The sequence below is a fragment of the Crinia signifera genome, chromosome 7 (genome assembly GCF_055691185.1).
Source record: "Crinia signifera chromosome 7, ASM5569118v1, whole genome shotgun sequence".
Classification (NCBI taxonomy): Eukaryota; Metazoa; Chordata; class Amphibia; order Anura; family Myobatrachidae; genus Crinia; species Crinia signifera.
The window spans coordinates 87003043-87024878 of NC_139223.1; the positions used below are offsets into that span (position 1 = coordinate 87003043).

General features: G+C 41.7%; 1 protein-coding gene, 1 long non-coding RNA gene and 1 pseudogene across 5 annotated transcripts; 2 read left to right on the forward strand and 1 right to left on the reverse strand.

Moving 5' to 3' along the window:
- The first annotated feature begins 1530 nt into the window (after window positions 1–1530).
- Window positions 1531–10830, forward strand: LOC146020368 (uncharacterized). 3 transcript variants are annotated; one of them, XR_014450775.1, is made up of 4 exons: window positions 1531–2621; window positions 2838–4988; window positions 5807–6061; window positions 6186–10830. It is a non-coding gene; the product is annotated as an uncharacterized LOC146020368 (long non-coding RNA). The 3 variants fall into 3 exon arrangements; XR_014450776.1 differs by having other exon boundaries at window positions 1531–2280; window positions 2497–4988; XR_014450774.1 differs by having other exon boundaries at window positions 1549–4988; window positions 6186–7068.
- On the reverse strand, window positions 4099–7851 carry LOC146020367 (uncharacterized). Of its 2 annotated transcripts, XM_083153433.1 has the most exons (4): window positions 7683–7851; window positions 6129–7050; window positions 5424–6052; window positions 4099–5313 (listed from the first exon to the last, which is right to left on the reverse strand). In XM_083153433.1, the coding sequence occupies exons 3-4, from the start codon at window positions 5815–5817 to the stop codon at window positions 4640–4642; spliced, it is 1068 nt and encodes a 355-aa protein (XP_083009559.1). In that variant the 5' UTR covers window positions 5818–6052; window positions 6129–7050; window positions 7683–7851; the 3' UTR covers window positions 4099–4639. The 2 variants fall into 2 exon arrangements, with proteins under 2 accessions (XP_083009559.1, XP_083009560.1); XM_083153434.1 differs by lacking the exons at window positions 4099–5313; window positions 7683–7851 and having other exon boundaries at window positions 5611–6052; window positions 6129–7597.
- A 7686-nt stretch (window positions 10831–18516) lies between the features above and the next one.
- LOC146025242 (5S ribosomal RNA) lies at window positions 18517–18634 on the forward strand (annotated as a pseudogene).
- Window positions 18635–21836: the final 3202 nt, after the last annotated feature.

Here is a 21836-nt window from a genome sequence, read left to right on the forward strand (position 1 = left end):
TGCGCTGTCGACGTCGTCGTTTGGCAAGTGGCTATCGGTGTCCTGTTCAGGGTCGTGGATATCAGCATCGTGGTCAGCATCTTACTCCTTCTGGTGAGTCAGTGCGTGTTTCAATTCCACGTCCACGCCAGTATCGTACTAGGCGTGTACTGGATGGTCTCTCTGAGACGGAAGTGATTGGTACCTTTCGCTTGTCGTCTCAGGATATATATTCGCTGTACGATCTGTTGGAAGCTGACCTTGAGCCCCGGGTACGGTCAAACCATGCAGTCAGCGGTTTCCAGAAACTGCTGGCTGCATTGCAATTTTTTGCGTCTGGCACCTTCCAGCCAACTTTATCCCAGACATGCGGTTTTTCCCAGCCAACGATGTCTCGCTGTTTATCTCAGGTCATTAAAGCTTTCCGTAAATTAACGGCCCAGGTTATAAAATTTCCAGACACTGACAGCGAATGTAATGAGATCAAATTTGGCTTCTTTCAAAAATGGAGATTCCCCAATGTGCTGGGCGCGATTGACTGCACCCATGTGCAACTCACACCTCCCAGGGAATCGGAAGAATGTTATCGGAATCGAAAACACTTCCATTCCCTGAATGTCCAGATGGTGTGTGATTCCACAATGCGGTTATTGGACATCTGTGTGGGTTTTCCTGGGTCGACCCACGACTCCTTCGTTTTAAGCCAGTCATCTATTTTCCGTGATTTTGAGGAAGGAAGAATGCCAGATGGCTGGTTGTTAGGTATGTAATCTATATATATATATATATTTTATAACGCTTGATTTTTTAGCAAATATGTTACAACTTTTTATTGATATTTTAGGTGATGCGGGTTATCCGAATAAACCGTGGCTGTTGACCCCATTGCTTAATCCTGTAGGTGATGCTGAAAAAAGGTACCAGGAGTTACACATTGCATCGAGGGGTGTAATTGAAAGGACCTTCGGTGTACTTAAGAGCCGGTTTAGATGTTTAGACATCTCCGGTGGTAGCCTCTTATATTCTCCGGGAAAAGTCTGCGGTATTATTAATGCATGTTGCATTCTGCATAATATATGTGTCGCAAGACGTTTGCCGGTGAATATTCGTGCTAGTGTTAACCAGCATGGGGATCTTTCTTCAGTCTTACCTGTGGGCATGGACGAAGGAGCAGAAACCAGAAGAAATCTGATCAATACTTTTTTCGCATGTGAGTATTTCTGTGTTTTTTATTTGTTTAAACAGATATCTCTATATATCATGATCCGTATCAATAACGATATATATGTATATACACACATGTCAGTATGGTTGATAGACCTTGTAATATTATTGTTTTAACGATTGCTATCGTATTGTGACATGTGTGTATAGCACACATTAGTTCTTTACATGTAAATGCACATGGACTTTACATATATATATTTGGTGTTTGTAATGTGATGCAATGGAACTGATTTTTCCGTGGTATTCAATTTGTACACTATTTAACTACGCATGGCGGTGGATAGAAACCTGTGCCAAGGGTAGTGACCCTCCGTGCCCCAACGAGGCAAGCACAGCGAGCCCTGCAAGGGGACGTTGTTTTGTTTTTAACTAATCAGCATCCCCTTGCGTGGATAGCTGTGCATGTACCCGATCTGGGTGGGTGCCTCTTGACGCTTGTCCCAGGTTTAGATCCAACTGAATGCCTTGTTGGATAGTGGGGATTTGCAAAGCACCCTTATTTCCCATACAACCCTTTGAAAAATCGGGACCATCACATTGCATCGCAGTGCATATAAATTTGTTACATGCGATGTGATGCTATTATGGAGTTGCAACACACCAGATTGTGTGCCATGTTTCTGAACTAGTCCCTGAATATTTTTTAACGATATACTTTATCCCTTTCTAATTACAGAGTTGATCCATGTTGGTTCTTGTTGGCCTTGTTGGTTCTTGTTGGCCTTGTTCGGCTTGAAGTTTTCTGTGTTTTTTGGAGTTGTTGATTCAAAGTTTATTTTCGATATAATAATGGTTATATTTGCAAAGAGTCTGCATCCCAAAATTATTGGGGTTCATTTGCAATGGATGTAAGTAGCAAAGTGCCAGGTGTAACTCGGTGCCATGTCCGTCTGCAACAGGGCCACTACTGACCAGCACGCTATGTTCCCATTCATGTTTCCCCCTGCAGGTCCTTATGTCTCCTGCTGCCTCTGCAAACATCCCTTTGCAGTTTGATGTCTGCCTTGACGCCACATCCAGTTCATTCCCAAGTGCCAGAGACAGGCCCCACTTCTCAGCTGCTGTGTGCAATTGGTAAGTAGCTCATTCATGTGCCCCCGCACCACTGGTGTTCAACCTGTGGCACTCCTCATGGAGGGCCACAGGTTGAAGACCCATTCCCTAGGTTAAACCCCAAACACACCAAGGGCGCATGCGCTGTGTGCCAGGTGTAACTCGGTGCCATGTCCGTCTGCAACAGGGCCACTACTGACCAGCACGCTATGTTCCCATTCATGTTTCCCCCTGCAGGTCCTTAAGTCTCCTGCTGCCTCTGCAAACATCCCTTTGCAGTTTGATGTCTGCCTTGACGCCACATCCAGTTCATTCCCAAGTGCCAGAGACAGGCCCCACTTCTCAGCTGCTGTGTGAAATTGGTAAGTAGCTCATTCATGTGCCCCCGCACCACTGGTGTTCAACCTGTGGCACTCCTCATGGAGGGCCACAGGTTGAAGACCCATTCCCTAGGTTAAACCCCAAACACACCAAGGGCGCATGCGCTGTGTGCCAGGTGTAACTCGGTGCCATGTCCGTCTGCAACAGGGCCACTACTGACCAGCACGCTATGTTCCCATTCATGTTTCCCCCTGCAGGTCCTTAAGTCTCCTGCTGCCTCTGCAAACATCCCTTTGCAGTTTGATGTCTGCCTTGACGCCACATCCAGTTCATTCCCAAGTGCCAGAGACAGGCCCCACTTCTCAGCTGCTGTGTGCAATTGGTAAGTAGCTCATTCATGTGCCCCCGCACCACTGGTGTTCAACCTGTGGCACTCCTCATGGAGGGCCACAGGTTGAAGACCCATTCCCTAGGTTAAACCCCAAACACACCAAGGGCGCATGCGCTGTGTGCCAGGTGTAACTCGGTGCCATGTCCGTCTGCAACAGGGCCACTACTGACCAGCACGCTATGTTCCCATTCATGTTTCCCCCTGCAGGTCCTTAAGTCTCCTGCTGCCTCTGCAAACATCCCTTTGCAGTTTGATGTCTGCCTTGACGCCACATCCAGTTCATTCCCAAGTGCCAGAGACAGGCCCCACTTCTCAGCTGCTGTGTGAAATTGGTAAGTAGCTCATTCATGTGCCCCCGCACCACTGGTGTTCAACCTGTGGCCCTCCTCATGGAGGGCCACAGGTTGAAGACCCATTCCCTAGGTTAAACCCCAAACACACCAAGGGCGCATGCGCTGTGTGCCAGGTGTAACTCGGTGCCATGTCCGTCTGCAACAGGGCCACTACTGACCAGCACGCTATGTTCCCATTCATGTTTCCCCCTGCAGGTCCTTAAGTCTCCTGCTGCCTCTGCAAACATCCCTTTGCAGTTTGATGTCTGCCTTGACGCCACATCCAGTTCATTCCCAAGTGCCAGAGACAGGCCCCACTTCTCAGCTGCTGTGTGAAATTGGTAAGTAGCTCATTCATGTGCCCCCGCACCACTGGTGTTCAACCTGTGGCCCTCCTCATGGAGGGCCACAGGTTGAAGACCCATTCCCTAGGTTAAACCCCAAACACACCAAGGGCGCATGCGCTGTGTGCCAGGTGTAACTCGGTGCCATGTCCGTCTGCAACAGGGCCAATACTAACCATTAATTTTTCCCCTTGCAGGACCATATGTCTACTGATGGCCACACGGAGAACACTGTGCTTGATGACCGGTTGAACCTATGGCAAAATCTTTGCATTACACCATTTGCATCGTGTGTCATAAAATTGTATTGTTATACTATAATAGTTCAATGTAAATTATTGTATACGAAAAATGATTCTTGAAATGTTGTTTGCTTCAATAAAATTTTATTGAACAATTTTGGATTTTCTACTGACATGAATCATGACCTTTGATGTTGTTTCATTTATAAATAGTTAGAAAGATATAAAAACGGTAAAAAAAGGAGAAAATATTCAAAGTGTTTAGAGAAACAGAGAACCAAGATACGCCACAAGGCAAAGTTTCAGACCTGTCATTTGTTGTTAACAATGACCATTGTCACCACTGACCACGCTGCTCCTTCCAAATGTGCAGTGCGTCACATCTGGGGGGAGAAGGTTGGCCAGTGTTGACAATGGAACATTGAAATCTGCACAAATGATATACGCCACAAGGCAAAGTTTCAGACCTGTCATTTGTTGTTAACAATGACCATTGTCACCACTGACCACGCTGCTCCTTCCAAATGTGCAGTGCGTCACATCTGGGGGGAGAAGGTTGGCCAGTGTTGACAATGGTTCCTATGTTGCTGCATTGAAAAAAATAACTTATAGATAATAAACAATAAAAACTTAAGTAAGTGCAATTTCTCAATAAAAAAACCTATTCCTTCCTAAAGAGTCCAGAGTCAGATCTGGATGGAGATGGATGTTACAAGTTATTACTGTGAAAACATTGTAATTTTAAACTTTTTATAATTCCTGTGAAATCTGAGTTTCATCGTCGTCGTGTGTAGGTGCTGATAATGACAGATCGTTAGCTAACGATTCAGGTTGCACACAAGATGTTGTCGCATGATCTGGCTCTCTAACATTTGGAAACATGCCTGAATATCCTGTGTACATTTGGGAATAGGAATAGGTATTTTGTGTGGGAAATACACCCCCTTTCCTCTCGTTTACTGATGCTTTTCTTTGTTTTTCACTTATGTTTTTTTTATGAGACTTTGAAATCATGTCCTCTGCAATTAACTTCAGAGAAGTAGCAATCAACCCTGTACTGGCAGAAGTTTGTCGATGGCACTCTAACATGATATTAAAGGTATTTGCTGATTGTGCATTAGCATCTGAAATTTTCATTAAACTGTGTGCTTGGTTAGTTGTATTGTCAACCAATTTGTTGATTGACACAGCTATAATATTCAGTATATCCTGAGTAGTTTTGTATTCGCTCTGGCGGTTTACATCAATCTGTTTTACTATGTCTATAAAACCTTTAAAAGTGTTTTCTAAGCTATCTAGTCTTTTGTTTAAAACTTTTTCAAAGTCAACATGTCTCCGCTGCATTTGATCTGCCAAAGCTCTGATATGCAGATATTCTGGTTCTTCTGATGTGTCGTTGTTTTCAAGCTGCCTTGCTTGAGATGCTGTAAGGATAGAGAAATTTGGAAGAACATTCAATTACTTGATTTTAGTTGTAAATAATGAAGAGTGTAGTAGAAAACCAAAGATATTGCTGAAATATATTATTACTTACGTATAGGTGTTGATTCCGATTGTCGCACCTCCACATCTCCATCCTCAGACAAATTTTCAACTAAATCCGGCCTAAAAAAACGACCAATTCCGGAGGAAAGTTCACCACTTGTCATAGGCATATCTTCTGTAATTAAAATTCCCATTACATTTATTATAAACCAATTGTTCACACTTTTCATGTAAGGAGTGCATAACATTTCCAAAAAAGTATTACTGTTTAATCCACCATAACAAAGATAATAACTTGTAGAGAAAGTAAAGGCCAAAATGTAGATAAATAAGCACTTTCTGAAATACATCCCTTGATTATAAAATGGTTTTATGCTGCAATACACAGCTATTTTTAAAAAAAAAACTAACCTTTTTCTTTTGGATTTACAGTACTCTCGCATTCCATCTGTTGAGAATTTCTCGCCCTTGAGGATCGGTTACCCGAATAATTATCTATGGAGCTGCTGTTGAAACCCTCAAACGTTACTTCGGTTACATCAGATGATTCAAGGAAGCATGTGGGTATACTTTGCAATTCAGCCATACCACTGCCATCATTATCTTTCGAACGTTCAAGAACTCGATTGCTGGAATTATTGTGCCTTCTTTCCGCTTGCATTAAATGTTGACGCTCATCTAATGAAGGTAAAAATATTATTAATAACATTTCATTACATTTTGGTACATAGATTTTATGTTATTAAATTATTACCATTTTTACTAGACATATTTTTCTCATTGCTAATTCTGCTGCCTCTTTTCTTTCTAGGATTCTCCTCTTCCTCCTGAATGCCTCCTCGTCTAGAGTCAACACCTCCTTTCACTCCATAAATCATTATTGGGTTTAATCGTTTCTTGATTATTTCCTCCCAGGAAAGCCACTTTATTTTCATCTCCGGTCCGCCACCTGTACCTATCTCATGTCTTCTTTGCATACCCATTTTTTTTTTAGTTTGCCTGCGGCAGTCACTATACCTTTTGATACAATGTTTGGAATCTCTTTGAACACCTGATATAGAGGTGACTTTTTCGGCAATATTATTCCACAGCTTTCTTTTCAATTTTGGCGCTGTAGTTGGTGCCCTTGGGCCAAACAACATATCATAATATCTATCAACTGCCTCCACCAGAGCATAATTCTCGGACTCATTGAACCGTACGCCACGTTGAGCCTTTTTCAGATTTTCACCACCGGATCCTTCACCAGAGGAATGATGAGATGCTGAGTCATCAGAAAACCTTGCAACCTCATTTGTATCACTTTGCATGCTTTCTTGACTATGGATATTTGATCGCTGCCTATTATTGGGACGCTTCTTTTCTTGACTTTTTTGTGGCCGGCTGTGATGAACATTTTGTAAATGTTGCCTTTTGCTGTGGAACATCTGCAAACAGAATGAGAATTTACAATTTAAACATCATTACATTGAAAAATGGAAATCATCTTTGGTTGAAATAAAAATAAATACCTTCGAATGTCCACTTGTGGTGGCTTTTTGTTTGTTTCGCGATGCTTCAACTTTCGCCCTCCAGATTCTAAATTCGGCACTTTGCTCCCAATCCTCCTCAAATCTTTCAAAATCTTCCTCCGTTGTAGAAATATCAGAAAGATGTGGGCTTCTCAATGTAGGAGACTGTATAAAAAAGATGTAGTGTTATTCTTTTTAAACAAGCACATAATATAAATTATTTGGCATGTACAATTTGGCCTTAGTTTACCTATCTCTTTCAGGAATTTTTCTTGTATGTCGAAATAAAAGGCATGTGTGCCAATGACATTCATTGATCACCCAGTTTAACAAACCATAATGGTTATAGACCCAGCACCCACCCATGTTTTACCAAAGCCCACCATGCTGTAACCGCTACGTTTTGCCTTATAGAAGGCTGCTGTGTCTGTTCCAACTTCTCGAATAATGTGTTGTACTTGTGAGAGCCAAATACCATTTCTTCAAATAAATTCTGGTTGGATATTAGGACAACATTTTAAGAAATTGGCGTGTTAAAAAATCGCCATAAACAAATAAATGGATGTTAGTATTGATGTACCGACACATGGTGATTTTTAAAATCGCATTGGGGCGTGGTGTGAGGGTTGTTGGGGTTGGGATATCATATAGGAGGATTCACTCTGAGGTGGCAACAGTATGAGCCGCACACCCACAGCCCTTGTCCGTGACACTCGATGCAATGCATATTTACTGATCCAGACTATCATTACATATTGGTGATACTACATTCATAAACCCAAAAAAATTTTAATTACCCGATGTCTGCCATTGCTTTTCTTTCTAGTTCCAACAAGGCTTGTCGTCTTCAAAGCCATCTCATCCAGTTCTTGATGTTCTGTATTTTTATGCACTGATTCTTCTGAAGAGGAATCCCCAGGTGAAAAAAGACTTCTTTCTGTAGACATTCCTAATAAATACAAATGTCATTATTAAGCATGGTCGTTTCAATGTAAAAGAAAAGATCCCCATGTGCTAAACTTGCACAGTGAATACACCCAGTTGAATAACTTTATAACAGATGCCCATAGGCGGGGTGTGGATCATGTGTGAGAATGAAATTATATATGTACAGTCATAAAGTCGTCCCCACTAGTGCAACTTCCCTGGAAGGTCGACCTGACTTAGGTCTAAAAAGGACAAGGTCTTAAATGAGTTATGTTGGAATTTGAATAGAGATCGACAGGTCATAAGATGAACAGGTAATTTCCAGCACTTATGTGGGCACGACATATAACTGTAGAAATAAGGTCAGTCTGATTGATTACCGCTTCTATTAGAATGACTACTGTTTATGCCAGACTAATATACAGACACACCCGCATAGGCACACACAGCAACTCACACACATATAAAATCCACATATATAGAAACTGCAACATACTTCACATGTACACACCTAACAGGACGGACATATGCACATACACCCACAATTCATATATGGCATTAACAGACACAAATCCATGTATACACACAACAACATATGCACATACACCCACATCCATACACACAGCGTTATATGCACAAGAACCACCATCTACACACACTTCCACAAACATCACATGTATACACATGCAGTTGCTACAGATGCACATACACCCACAATTATAAACTGCAACTTTCAGGTACACAGACACATGTATACACACAGCTACATGTGCCCATACATCCACATGTACTGTAGACCAACCTCTCTAAATACAGTGACATATTAGCCCTTACATACACACAAGCAACACATACATAAATAAACAAAGCAGCATCTACATAAACACACAATACACATACAAATCCACACACACTGCGACTGCCCCCTCACACCTCTAAAAGAGCCATCTAGCTATTTCTTTATTCATAAGATAGTGGGAGGTGGTCAGCTGGATGGGCTTTATGGCTGCGAGGAAGACACAGGGCTTTCTGCGTGTGACAGGAAGTCACGTCTCCTCCTGTGGCTGAGCTCCTCCAGCAATGCTGCTATTCACTGCAGCGCTGCTCCATCACAAAGCATTCTGGCTGGCACGCAGGGGCTGGAGTTTAACAAATGCTACTGGTCAGGCAGGGTGCACCCTTAAGACGTACCCCCAACAAGAAAGTGCAAAGCTTTGAAAAATGGCCATGCTGACCCACCCCAACCGTGCACACTTCAAAACTCATATAACAGTACAATTTGAATAAACCCCTTAACAACCAAGCACTAAAAACAACCAAGCTGGAAATATAAAAGACATGCCACACACAAGGAGAGTATCGTTTAAAGGACATGAAAAAAAAAAAATCTCACTAACAACGGACAAAACTAAAAAGCCCTAACCTGTGTTTAAATTCAAGGACACCGCTGTCGAGCAGAAGGTTCCATTTTCAAGAAAATAAACAATAGAAACAGCGCAGCAATACTGTACAAAACAACTAATAAAATAAAGGATATTACTCACTCTGTTTGAAGACACGCGGTCCGAACGTGTAAGGGGGCTGCTGTGATCCACTGCACTACGGCCATTAAACACAACTGTCGGCATCCCAAAATGGTGGATGCGTTGCGCAGCACGTTCTTTTTATACAATACGCGTAAGTTTCGCTTAGCAAAAAAGTCACGCCCATTTTTCGATACATTTCACTTTTTTCACTTCTTGCTGTCTCCGGAAAAAAAACCTTTGAATACCTCGAAAAAAAAAATAGCGAAAAAGGATTCTTGATGCGAAATAAACGAAAACATAATGTCAAACGTAAAAGAGTTATTTTCGGAGCACATTGAATACCCCCCTTAAGCTGTAATGTGTATTGAACTGTGGTGCTCTTTATTTGTACTGTATTTTTGTTATTTATTCAATGTTATGCCAAGTTTTATCTCCCTGTATTGTTCCTTTGTACGGCGCTGCGAAACACTTGTGGCGCCTTATAAATAAAATAATAATAATAATATTAAGCCATATGCAGGATATATAATGGATATGTTGATATCTGGCATAGATGGTGGTAATTTTAGGCAAGCCTAGAGCAACACCCAAATCCTCCCATAATAAAATGTTTAACTTACAGGTAATTTATGTGCAATCTATTCAAGACACCTAATACCTTCTACAGCTGTTTGTTTTTATTCTACCTGTTCTATTTTTTAACAGTTTGAAAAAAAAACTAACTACAGATAATAATGAAAACATATTAAAATAATTGCAAAGGACAATTATTAACAGTGACCAAAACATCAGGTGCAAAAGAGAAGCATTAGATGCTGCCTTTTAATTGCAGAGGGAGAGGAAAATGAGGAAAAGTAAATAAACACATTAGGAGAGCAACTTTCGAAAACAACTTAAATAAGATGTAACAGAAAACAATCTTGGATCAAAATTGAAGGGAGGGGACATTTTTACATATTGAAAGGAAACAGAGGAACTTCTCTACATCGTGTTCACCCGCCAGGAGGGCATCCTGTTCACCCGCCAGGAGGAGCAAGTTGCTTGCTCCTGAGAAAGCTGGGAGACCTTTCCCAGAGAAACGCGTTGAGCCTTAAGAACTCCAATACCCTGACACTGTCAAGACTCCTGAGGATTACAAACCTTGATCAATTTAACACTGGATATGAGACTAGTCATCTCTTCCTGGTCATCTTTTACAACATAGAGATTGGACCTGCAGCGATCACTACACTTCCACCCAGGTATACCGGACAAGCTACCAGAATTTATCTTTTCATCAAGCATCTGGAACCGGACACCTGGTAATATACTGCTGCCTATAATAGAGACACCCCCTCCAGTCATATATTATCCTGAATATAGGATTCCCAAAGTGTCCTCAAGGGCCATTACCCACTTTTAATTCACTTTATTGTGTCCATTCCACATATTTCATATGTATGTGTATTTTTAACATATGTTTTTAATTTTTATTAAATCTTTTTATTACTAAGAACCCGTCATTTCTGAATTATTTGAAAAACAAGGCAGCGCTGGTTATTTTTCATATCTATTTGGTTATTTCTTTGGGGACTGACTATCTCCTTACTAGCTGCTGTTAGCAAGCGCACCTTATCACCATACATTTTTTAATTTTTAAACCGTGGGGGGAAGAAAAATTCCAAATCCTCTCTTTTTTTCAGTCATGATTTTAAATATAGAGGCTAAGGCTAATAGGTGCAATTAACTGAGAATATTGCGCACAGACCTGTTCACCCGAGGATCCGCTTTAATGTTCTGTGTTTTGTAAAATTATGGCAGCTAGAGTCTATATGATAAGGGCAAAAGTAATAGGGTGCAGGCCTGTCCTATGCCATTTTTATACAAGACAGGGTGGAAGTAATACAGTAACCAAAAAAGAGTCTAATGGGTAATGATGTAATGTGAACATTCCTAACAGGAAGTCCCCCTCAAGGCCAAATGAGAGTATGATGTTTATTAATTGTAGCTGAATTGGCTGAGCTAAAAGATGCTTCTTCCAGAATATAGTTTAGCAGAAAAGCAAATGAATGGTTAGAATACTGACACATTTCTCATAATGATGGGCAGAAAAATAACTGGCCCAACTTCAGAAGAAGACTTGCTTCATTTAGTATGGCTGCATTCATAAATTTGATCATCTTGTGACAATTTAGGGATAATACAACTGGCCAGAAATGTATTTATCCCTCTTTAAGGGCCAGATTCTCTAAGCTTCAAAAGTGATAAAATGGAGAGTGATTAACACCCAGCCAATCAGCTCCTACCTGCCATCTCACAGATTGTGTTTGAAAAATGTCAGGCAGGAGCTGATTGGCTGGCTGTTTATCACTCTCCATTTTATCACTTTTGAATCTTAGAGAATCTGGCCCTAAATCCTCCTTTACCATTGATACATGTATCCGCAGTCTCTCCTTGCACCTCATTAGTTGCTTCCCCTATAACTATCAGATACCAACATCAAGAAGCAAACTGCTAACTATAGTTACCCGCAGACAAGCCTAGCCAACACCACAGCTGTTTGCAGTCTGTTAGAAAGACCATTGGCAATTACAATGTGTTAGGCCTGTATAAACTAAGAAGACCTCTAGCTAATGCTAAAGGACACTATCAAAATTCAATTGTACTGGGCATACAATTCTGGCCAGACGTATTGGGGAGAAATTCACTAAGATGGGTGTTCTATTTCACATGGGATGTTGCTATGGGCAGCCAAACAGATACTACAGGCTGAGTATCCGTTATCTGCATATCCAAAAACCGAATATGTTTTTCATACTCACCGGGTCCCCATGGCGGTGGATGTCGAAAATTCTAAAAAATCCCTTATCCAAAATGCTTGTGGTCCCAAGCATTTCGGATAAGGGACCCTCAACCTGTATCTACAGTATATATTATGATAGGTTGCCCATGGCAACATGGAGAAGATATATCAACCTCGGACAGAGATATTATGGACAATTCAGCTTCGGTCATATTTCAAACACATCCATTCTTGTCACTCAGACAGCTGCAGGTCATCCGGAGTCACACTTGCCAACGAGCAGTTAATAACTTCTGACTCTGACTACTATTGGTTGGTCTGCCGCACAAGACTCCCATTTGCCGGGTAACATTGCTGCCACTTTGGAGACCGAGGACGCTCGGTACCTCGGTACCTCACCTACACAGGATTGAACTTGTTCATTACTCCCCAGCTTAATCAAAATAAGTGTATATTATTCAGTATTAATTAATACTGTATATGTAAATTGCTTTTAAAACATTCATTGCAGTTCATTGTGAAATGTATTTTATTAATACATTTATTGCCTTTTTATCTCCACTATTAGTATTAATATCACTGAACTATTTAGTCCATCATCCACCCATCTGCGCTGCTTTTTCTCTTCCTACTTATGATCATTTCCATTTTTTGATTCGCAATAATTGAATTTCAAGCTGCAGCAGATCCCGGCTGATGGATTAAAACATTGAATTTTATATTTCAGCTGAACCAAGCCTCCAGTGCTAAGCTATTTTTTTCTCTATATTTCAAACACAGCCTGTAAAAAGACAAGGTTTGATACAGCGCCCCCACTAGGTCTGTTTCTAGGTTTGTGTCACTAGCGCCAAAGTGGACAATAAATATGTCTGGTGTAGGCACAAACATATTAACCAGCTCAAAGCTAAGATCTCTACACTCATACCAGAAGAACTGCTACATATTGCTGTTGAATCATATTTTTTCTATAAGGCTAAAAATAAGAATGAGCCCTTAAATCCATACAGTTGTCTATATTAAGGAAAATTGGGTACTTGTGAGTTATCCGGACGCCCGATTTCTAAATCGGGTCGGATCGGGCACATCGCATCGCATCGCATGCGACCATCGGATGCGATGCGATGCGATGCAATGACCCGATTTTTCCATAGGAATCAATGTTAAAATGGACTGAGTCCATTTTAACATGGAATTCAATGGGAAAAAGGGGTCCTTTTCATACCCCTACTATCCAAGTGGGCATGGAGTTGGATATAAACCTGTGGCGAGCGTAGCGAGCCACCGAGCCCGAAGCGTGGCAAGAGTAGCGAGCCCCGCGAGGGGACACGGAATACCGTCCCCTCGCGGGGCTCGCTTCGCTCGCCACGCTTCGGGCTCGGTGGCTCGCTACGCTCGCCACAGGTTTATATCCAACTCCATGCCCACTTGGATAGTAGGGGTATGAAAAGGACCCCTTTTTCCATAGGAATCATTTTAACATTGATTCCTATGGAAAAATCGGGTCATCGCATCCGATGGTCGCATGCGATGCGATGCGATGCGATGCGATATCGCATCGCATCGCATCTGATTGTATGCCTTAACTTAAGGCATACAATCAAAAAATCGGGCGTCCAGATAACTCACAAGTACCGAAAATTGTATTATAAACTAAAATCTCTTTAGAACACATTAAAAACACATCCACTGTAGATGTCCTTACGGGAATTTTCCAGCAACATGAGAATTTTTGCTGCAATAACATTTTCAAATCATCTACTGAAAAAAACTCTGCTCCTAGCCAATTAAATCAAAACCTTTCTATATCCTTTACAAAAACCGTTTCACCAAAAAGGAACTGTTTACAAGGAGCTAAATCATTAAGCTTAAGAAAATAATTAAATGCTTGCAAGACTCCAACAATATTGAACATTGATAAAAAAAAAAAAAAAAAAAAAGATTCTCAATGTGCGTAACAAAATACACTTCCACCCTCGCAAATATTTTGTTAATTCATATTCCAGTGTGTGGGGGGGGTTCAAATTTTTGTGCTGACAAAACTGGCTTTACTGTGATTTTTTGCTTGATGGTTTTATCAAGCATTGCAGCCCTTTTTTAGCATTTTGTTGCGTGCAAATGCACATGATTCAGGATAAGTTCTAGGAAACAGAGAGGATCCGGGATAGGTTCCAGGATCCATGCATTTTTACGCCCACAATTACAAAAATGAGATTGAGTTTTGTTAGTATTCTAACTACACTATAAAGTACAATAGATGAAGCATTTGATTCCTAATATTAGATATATGTTTACCTTATGTACTTCAGGTCCAAAATATCAATTTCTACTAATTGACTACAATAACTTGATCACACAGGTCCAAATTGGTAGAGGCCTTGGCTAGTTTACATGAAAATTTCCGCCATGGCCATTACTCATAAGGTAATTGTTTCAATCAGTTGTTAAATGCATAACGTGGATAAAGCATGGCAAAGGCGTGCCAGTGAGAATGGGGCATGTAGCAGGGCATGTAGTGGGTGTATCTTGCCTGTGTCCTGGGTGGTGCATTTGAATTTCTAGTAAGAGGTAACCTTACAATACTCACAAAGTGATCACAGTGCTTATAAGCAGCTATGGAGCTGCATAGATGGGGGAAGTCATCATAACAGATGCAATAATATCAATGTTTCATCTTATAATCACACACAGCAGATATGCTTATGCCTGGAAAAGCTTTTTACCCCAATGCATACCTCATTATAGAAGTTGATTTTTTATCCTTTGTTGGTAAGTTCAGCATCAACAAAATTGTTGTGTCTTAACAATTATTACTCATGTCTTTGATTTTGGATTTAGTTCCCTGCATGCTGATATTTGTGAGGGAGGCTTGCTGGGACTAGTAGTTCCACAGCTAAACCCTAAAATGAATTTTATTCTTTTTTTTGCATGATGTAAGTGCTGGTTTAAAAAATACAGGGGACCCCTTCTTGTTTTTTCCCCCGTATTTTTGGAACCAGTACCAGTCCAATTGTCTGGTGATGGTTTTTGAAATATGAGGAAACCCTGAGAACTCATAAGCTAGGTAAGTTTGGTAATCCTCGGTCGAAAACACAGCCAATCTCAATCGTAACCATTCCTGCAGCCACTTGGCCAACATGACCAGGCTTAGTAAATCCCCCCTGGGTGTGCAGAAGGAGAGATATCAGGACCCAGTAAGTAATCTTAGCCAGCAGAAAGAGTTGTAATTCAAAGACGGCACCACTTTAGTAAGTAAGGAAGTTTAATTTATGTAGCGTACTTTCTCCAACAGGACTCAAGGCGCTTTACAGACATTATAAACAATGCACATAATACAGAGGATGTTGGTAGTACAGTAACAGACATGTCACAGACAAAAGAAACCCTTGAGCACACAGTAAAAGCCTAATGTTGTAGGAAGGAAATGAAGAGCAAAATCCCACAAGTGAGGGGATAAATTCACCATGGGGCAAACAACATGGGCATTTTGCAAAACATTACTAATGCTGTCATGTTTTATGAGGTTTCTTCACAGGCCTCTGGGTAATGCCAGGTTATGGCACCTGCTGTCTAGATGTGCGAGTGCTCTGGCCAGAGATGGTAGGATAATGGCCAGAGCTGGGGGATGTTACACAAGAGATGGGGGGCCTCAAGATCTGGACCAGAAGAGAAACTATCTCCCATACGCCATCCCGGAGGATGGTATTCTGCTCATGGATCACCTCATTCTGCTCATGCATATTTTCCAAAATCTCAGAGAAAAATCCTGCATTTCTCCTGCTTTCACCATGTACATTATTTTCCAGAAACTGGCAGTAGTAGATTCAAGGGGGTTCAGATGTTTTCTCTGGGTCCACCGGTGACACGGGGGCCGTCTACCAAGAGAACTTTATTCCCCCTCCACAGAATGGGTCACCAGAATTACACCCTCCTCTGAAATGTAAACAAACACAAATAAATATTGGTATTTCGAAAAATGGGATGGGCAGTCCTTCAGCCACAAATCCCCAGAGGTTTCCCCCTCAGGTAGTTTTTCCTCTCCTGATTGCTGAGGGATGTGAGTCATGAGGCTGCCACCAGCTTGGTCCTCTTATAGGACAGGCTTGTAAGAGCTTCCATCCAATCTTGGCCAATAATTTCCTAATTTATAATGCAGAGTAAAAAAAATATAAATTTTACTTAAAACTCAATAAAGTTATTTTAAAATAGATTTTTACTGATTGTGTCTTTGTTTTATGAATGTATACTCTCAGAAGGTGAAGAGGCTGTGAGGCCTAGCCAGGCCAATAAGACCAAAATAGGTTATGGGAAATAATACAGTAGTTGGGAGCTGAGAAAGCTATGCTATATACCAGCCGTGGCCAACCCGTGGCTCGCGAGCCTCATGCGGATCTTCCCCTCACAATGTGCGGCTCAGCGTTCAATCGCCCCAGTGCCACCGGGACATGGCAGTGGGAGGACAAAGAGTGACCCGGCAGTGTGGTGAGTGGCAGGTGACTGAAGTTTTTCCAACATGTTTTTTTCCATCCGGACTTCATCAGGGGTAAGGGACAAATGACTGGAGCTAGTTTTATACCTAGGATTGGGTCTGAAGTGCCGCCCACCTCGTTAGATACTGTTAATTAGTTGTGCAAAAAGGGGTAAACAAAATAGTATAAAAACCACATGGTGTGTGGTGCATATAGCACATATGTCTTACAGCGTGCTAGTTTACAAAAACGATTGTGTTAAGTCATTGAAAATTACATATATCGCAGTGAAGTGTGTCAGTTCCATCAGAAAGGAGTGTGACATCACTTCCGCCCCACTTCCGCCACATATCTGGTGGCCGTAGGTCTCTAGTGCGCATGTGCGCACAGTTCTTTGTGCGATGATGTGCCACACAGCTCTTCTATGTAAAGCGCCACACTTCCTCTTTCCGTGTCGCTACTGCGCATGTGCACCCAGTCCAATACAAAATGCAGCGGCTGTTTGCCCGTTGATCTGGGATGGTTGATCTGGGCTGGTTGCCCGTTGATGGACACAATATTTGCCCCAAGCTTTGCAAACTTGCTGATGGGATACTGGGAAAGAAGATTCATCTATAATGACCATCCATACAAAGAGAACATCGTTCTATTCAAACGATATATAGACAACATTCTAATCATCTCGGATGGTTCCAAACAAAGATTTTATGAATTTTTAAAGTACATTGGAGAGAATGATTTTAATATGGCTTTTACCTCCAACACAAGTGATAAAGAGATTGAATTCCTGGATCTAGTACTGATAGGTACATAAAATACTGTGCTCACGAAGAATTTCATAAAAAAGGTCGACACCAACAGCTACATACACTACCAAAGCGGACATCTACAGAAATGGAAAGACAACATCCCCTATTCTAAATACCATAGAATAACCCACAACTGCAAAAGAGTAGAAGACAGAGATATACAACTCGAGGCTCTATCGACAAGATTCAAGGAGAAAAAAATACCCCCCACAAAAAAGAGCAAAAGAACTAGACAGAAAGAAATTGCTTAAATACAAGATAAAAGACAACAAAGAATCTGATGTCAAATTCGTCACAACCTTCAACCATCATGAAAGAATAATTAAAGAAACACTGGAACATACTTTTGATGGAACCAGTCATGAAAGATTTCCTACCCGCTAAACCACAAATCATCTACCGTTAACAGAAGAATTTGAAAGACTCATAGCCCCTAGCATGCTGAGAGAAGTATCAACAAAACAGAAGGGTCTACCCAAGTGCACCAGAAGCTATAAATGTGGACATTGCAATATATGCAAATACGTACATCCGAACAGAAAGACCTTCCTGAATAAAAACAAAACCAAAGAATTTAAAACTAAACAATTCATCAACTGCAATACAACATCCGTGATATACATGCTCGAATGCCCGTGTGAACTACGCTACATTGGCAAGACCAAAAGAACACTCAAGACACGTATACAGGAACATGTAAGGAATATCAAAAATAAGGTACAGACACATGCAGTCTCTCAACATTTCATTATCCATCACAATTCTGATCTGGAAAAAATGACATTTAAAGGCATTGAACTTGTTAGCTTGGGAGAAAGAGGAGGAGATCTATTGAACCTTTTATCACACAGAGAAATGTACTAGATTTTTGAACTAAACACTTTGCACCTCCTTTAAAGGGTCCACCAGAACCAATAAGAATAACCTCCATCTAAGCAGTCAGTAACACGCTATACCAACCTCCACTGAGCAGTACCTGGCTGGGTGACCACCTGGGAAGTCCACATGGGGCAATAAAATTGTCAAATCTATCTTTCCCTGACCTTTCTATATATCTAACTCTTCTGACTCAGACCGCCATCCTTGGTTGCAATATTTGCACATCTTTTTATGACCAAAAAACATATAGCCATACCACACTGGCACGCCCAATCACACCCGAACTTGGAAGCTAAGCAGTGATGGGCCCGAATAGTACTGGGCAGGGGGACCTCCTAGGAATATCGGGTGCTGTAATAATACATCGGCGGAGAGATGTGCATGCTTTCTATCCACCTACTAAATTTGTCAATAAACTCTTTCAAAAAAATATTACCCTCCCCAGCTCTCATTACCTCTTTATAATAGTCTGACACTAAATATTATATTACTATCAGCAGCCGACAGTCTCTGACCAAATTTATGCATATATATGCAATTGAATGAAAGGATGCCTCTATAATCTATATATATATATATATATATATATACTTTGGATGCGGCCCGGCATTCGCCGCTGCTGTTCAGCTGCCCTGGTGCCCGTCTATGTGGAGTAGGTAAGATCAAAAAAGAAAAGACTGGTACTCCGGGGTCTTCAATAAACGTGCTGTATTGAGTGGCAACAAGCGACCAATGTTTCGGGGGTAGTCCCCCTTTGTCAAGGTGCGTGGTGATAACAAAAGAATACTGTACATGGTGAGTGCTTACCTTATAAAGGGTGAATGTAGGAGACATGTCCCGCCGTTTGCCGCGCGCCTGCCGCCGTCTGGTGTGTTTAAACGGTATTTCAACTCTGGCACTTTCCCACTACAGCCTTAAAACGGTAAATTGCGCTGAAAATCTGCAATTTACCGTTTTTTAGCTGCAGTGGGAAAGGGGCATGAGAAGACAATACTGTATGTGTAACATCTTTGAAACCTGTTATTATTAAATCAATTGATTTTATTTTTCTAAACATTAGATGTATTTGTTTATTACATCATAATACACTTCAACATATTTAACTGTTAATATATTGACTTATCTTTGGCATAATTATAAGCAGTAATGCAGCCCATTCATGTTCCCAGCATAGGGGATGCAAAACTGTTTTTCTGTCAATAAACAGAAGTGATATGTAAAATGATACATTAGACCAGGCTTGTCCAACCCGCGGGCCGCATGCGGCCCAGGTCGGGTAGTAATGCGGCCCAGTGCATTTTAAGAAATTCTAAGTATAATATATTTAGGGCAACTACCTGGTCTGCCCGCAGCAGCGTCTCCGTGCTGGCCGCGGCACTGTGCCCAAAGTAAAGATGGCCGCGGCCAGCATCGAGTTCTCCCAAACCTAAAATGACCACGGGAGCGCTGGTGCGAATGCGCAGGTGCACTCAGCTGCTCCCGCGGTCCGAAGGACGTCTGAGCTGGCGCTTCCCCCACGTGATCCATCCCAGCAGTGCGCAGGGCTGGATGATGATCTGATGGGTGGCGGCGGCGGCGGCAGGAGCAGGCAGCCAGGCCAGCGGTGCCTTCTCATACCTCCACTACCATCAGTGTCTTTGTGAATTGCTGCACTCATCCCCTGTGTCAACAGCTGTGGTGAGTTATCACTACAGGGGGCATTATGAATATAAATGGCATTAGCAGTGGGCATTATATTCATAATGCCCCCTGGTAATGCCACTTATATTCATAATGCCCCCTGGTAATGCCACTTATATTCATAAGTGGCATTACCAGGGGGCATTATGAATATAAGTGGCATTACCAGGGGGCATTATGAATATAAGTGGCATTACCAGGGGGCATTATGAATATAAGTGGCATTACTAGGGGGCATTATGAATATAAGTGGCATTACCAGGTGACACCATGAATATAAGTGGCATTACCAGGGGGGCATTATGAATATAAGTGGCATTACCAGGGGGCATTATGAATATAAGTGGCATTACCAGGGGGCATTATGAATATAAGTGGCATTACCAGGGGGCATTATGAATATAAGTGACATTACCAGGGGGCAATATGAATATAAGTGGCATTACCAGGTGACACCATGAATATAAGTGGCATTACCAGGGGGCATTATGAATATAAGTGGCATTACCAGGGGGCATTATGAATATAAGTGGCATTACCAGGTGGCATTAAGAATAAAAGTGGCATTACCAGGGGGCATTATGAATATAATGCCCCCTGGTAATGCCACTTATATTCATAATGCCCCCTGTAGTGATCATTTACCACAGCTGTTGACACAGGCGATGAGTGCAGCAATTCACAAAGAATATATAGAAAAATATCCTGCACTTCACAATCATGCCTTATTCATGTCATCGCTATTTGGAAGCACCTACATTTGTGAGCAGCTATTTTCAAGGATTAAGCACACAAAGAATAAAACTAGAACCAAAATATCTTATGAGCACCTTGAGCACTCGCTGAGAATTGCAACAAGTTCCATCGAAGCAAATCTGGATGCATTGGTGGCTGAGAAACAATGTCAAACATCTCACTAACTTCATTTGGAATCGGTACATCTGTCAGAATGAACTTAGGTCTACAGTCATTAGGTCGACCCCACTAGGTCGACTGGCAGGAAGGTCGACCTGATTTAAGGTCGACATGGGCCAAGGTCGACATGACTTAAGGTCGAATTTGCATAAAGGTCGACATGAGGAAGGTCGACTGGTCATAAGGTCGACATGGGTTTTTCACTGGTTTTTTATCCGAATGTCGACACAATCGACATGGACACAGTTGGCAATGAGAATCGGACCCTTCGCTCGCAATGCTTCAGGCACGGTGGCTCGCTTCGCTCGCCACAGCTTTAATAACCTCCTCCACGTCCTAGTGGATGGTAGGGCATGAAATACCGCCTGTCGGCACATGTCGGCTCAAAAAACAGTGAAAAACCCCATGTCGACCTTATGACCAGTCGACCTTCCTCATGTCGACCTTTATGCAAATTCGACCTTAAGTCATGTCGACCTTGGCCCATGTCGACCTTAAGTCAGGTCGACCTTCCTGCCAGTCGAACTAGTGGGGTCGACCTAATGACTGTAGACCTAAGTTCATTCTAATAGATGACCGCATCCCCTTCATTTCCAAGTAAGTTTAATATGTTAACTATGTTTTCTATGTTTTTTTGGGATGATCAGGTATCGTTACTGTTATTTTATTTTATGTGCGGCCTAAACCAAATTTTCAACTTCTAATGTGGCCCAGGGAAGGTGAAAGGTTGGACACCACTGCATTAGACAATTTACACTGCACTGCTGGGGGGCATATCATTTCTATCTGGCACTGCAGAGGGGCATATCATATGTATCTGGCGCTGCTGAAAGGCACATCATGTGTAGCTGGCGCTGATGGAAAAAAATAGAAATAAAAACAAATATCAACATATATTAAATCTATGTCGATATTTGTTACATACTTGCCTACTTCTGAAAACTAGTTTCAGGGAAATTATAGTTTG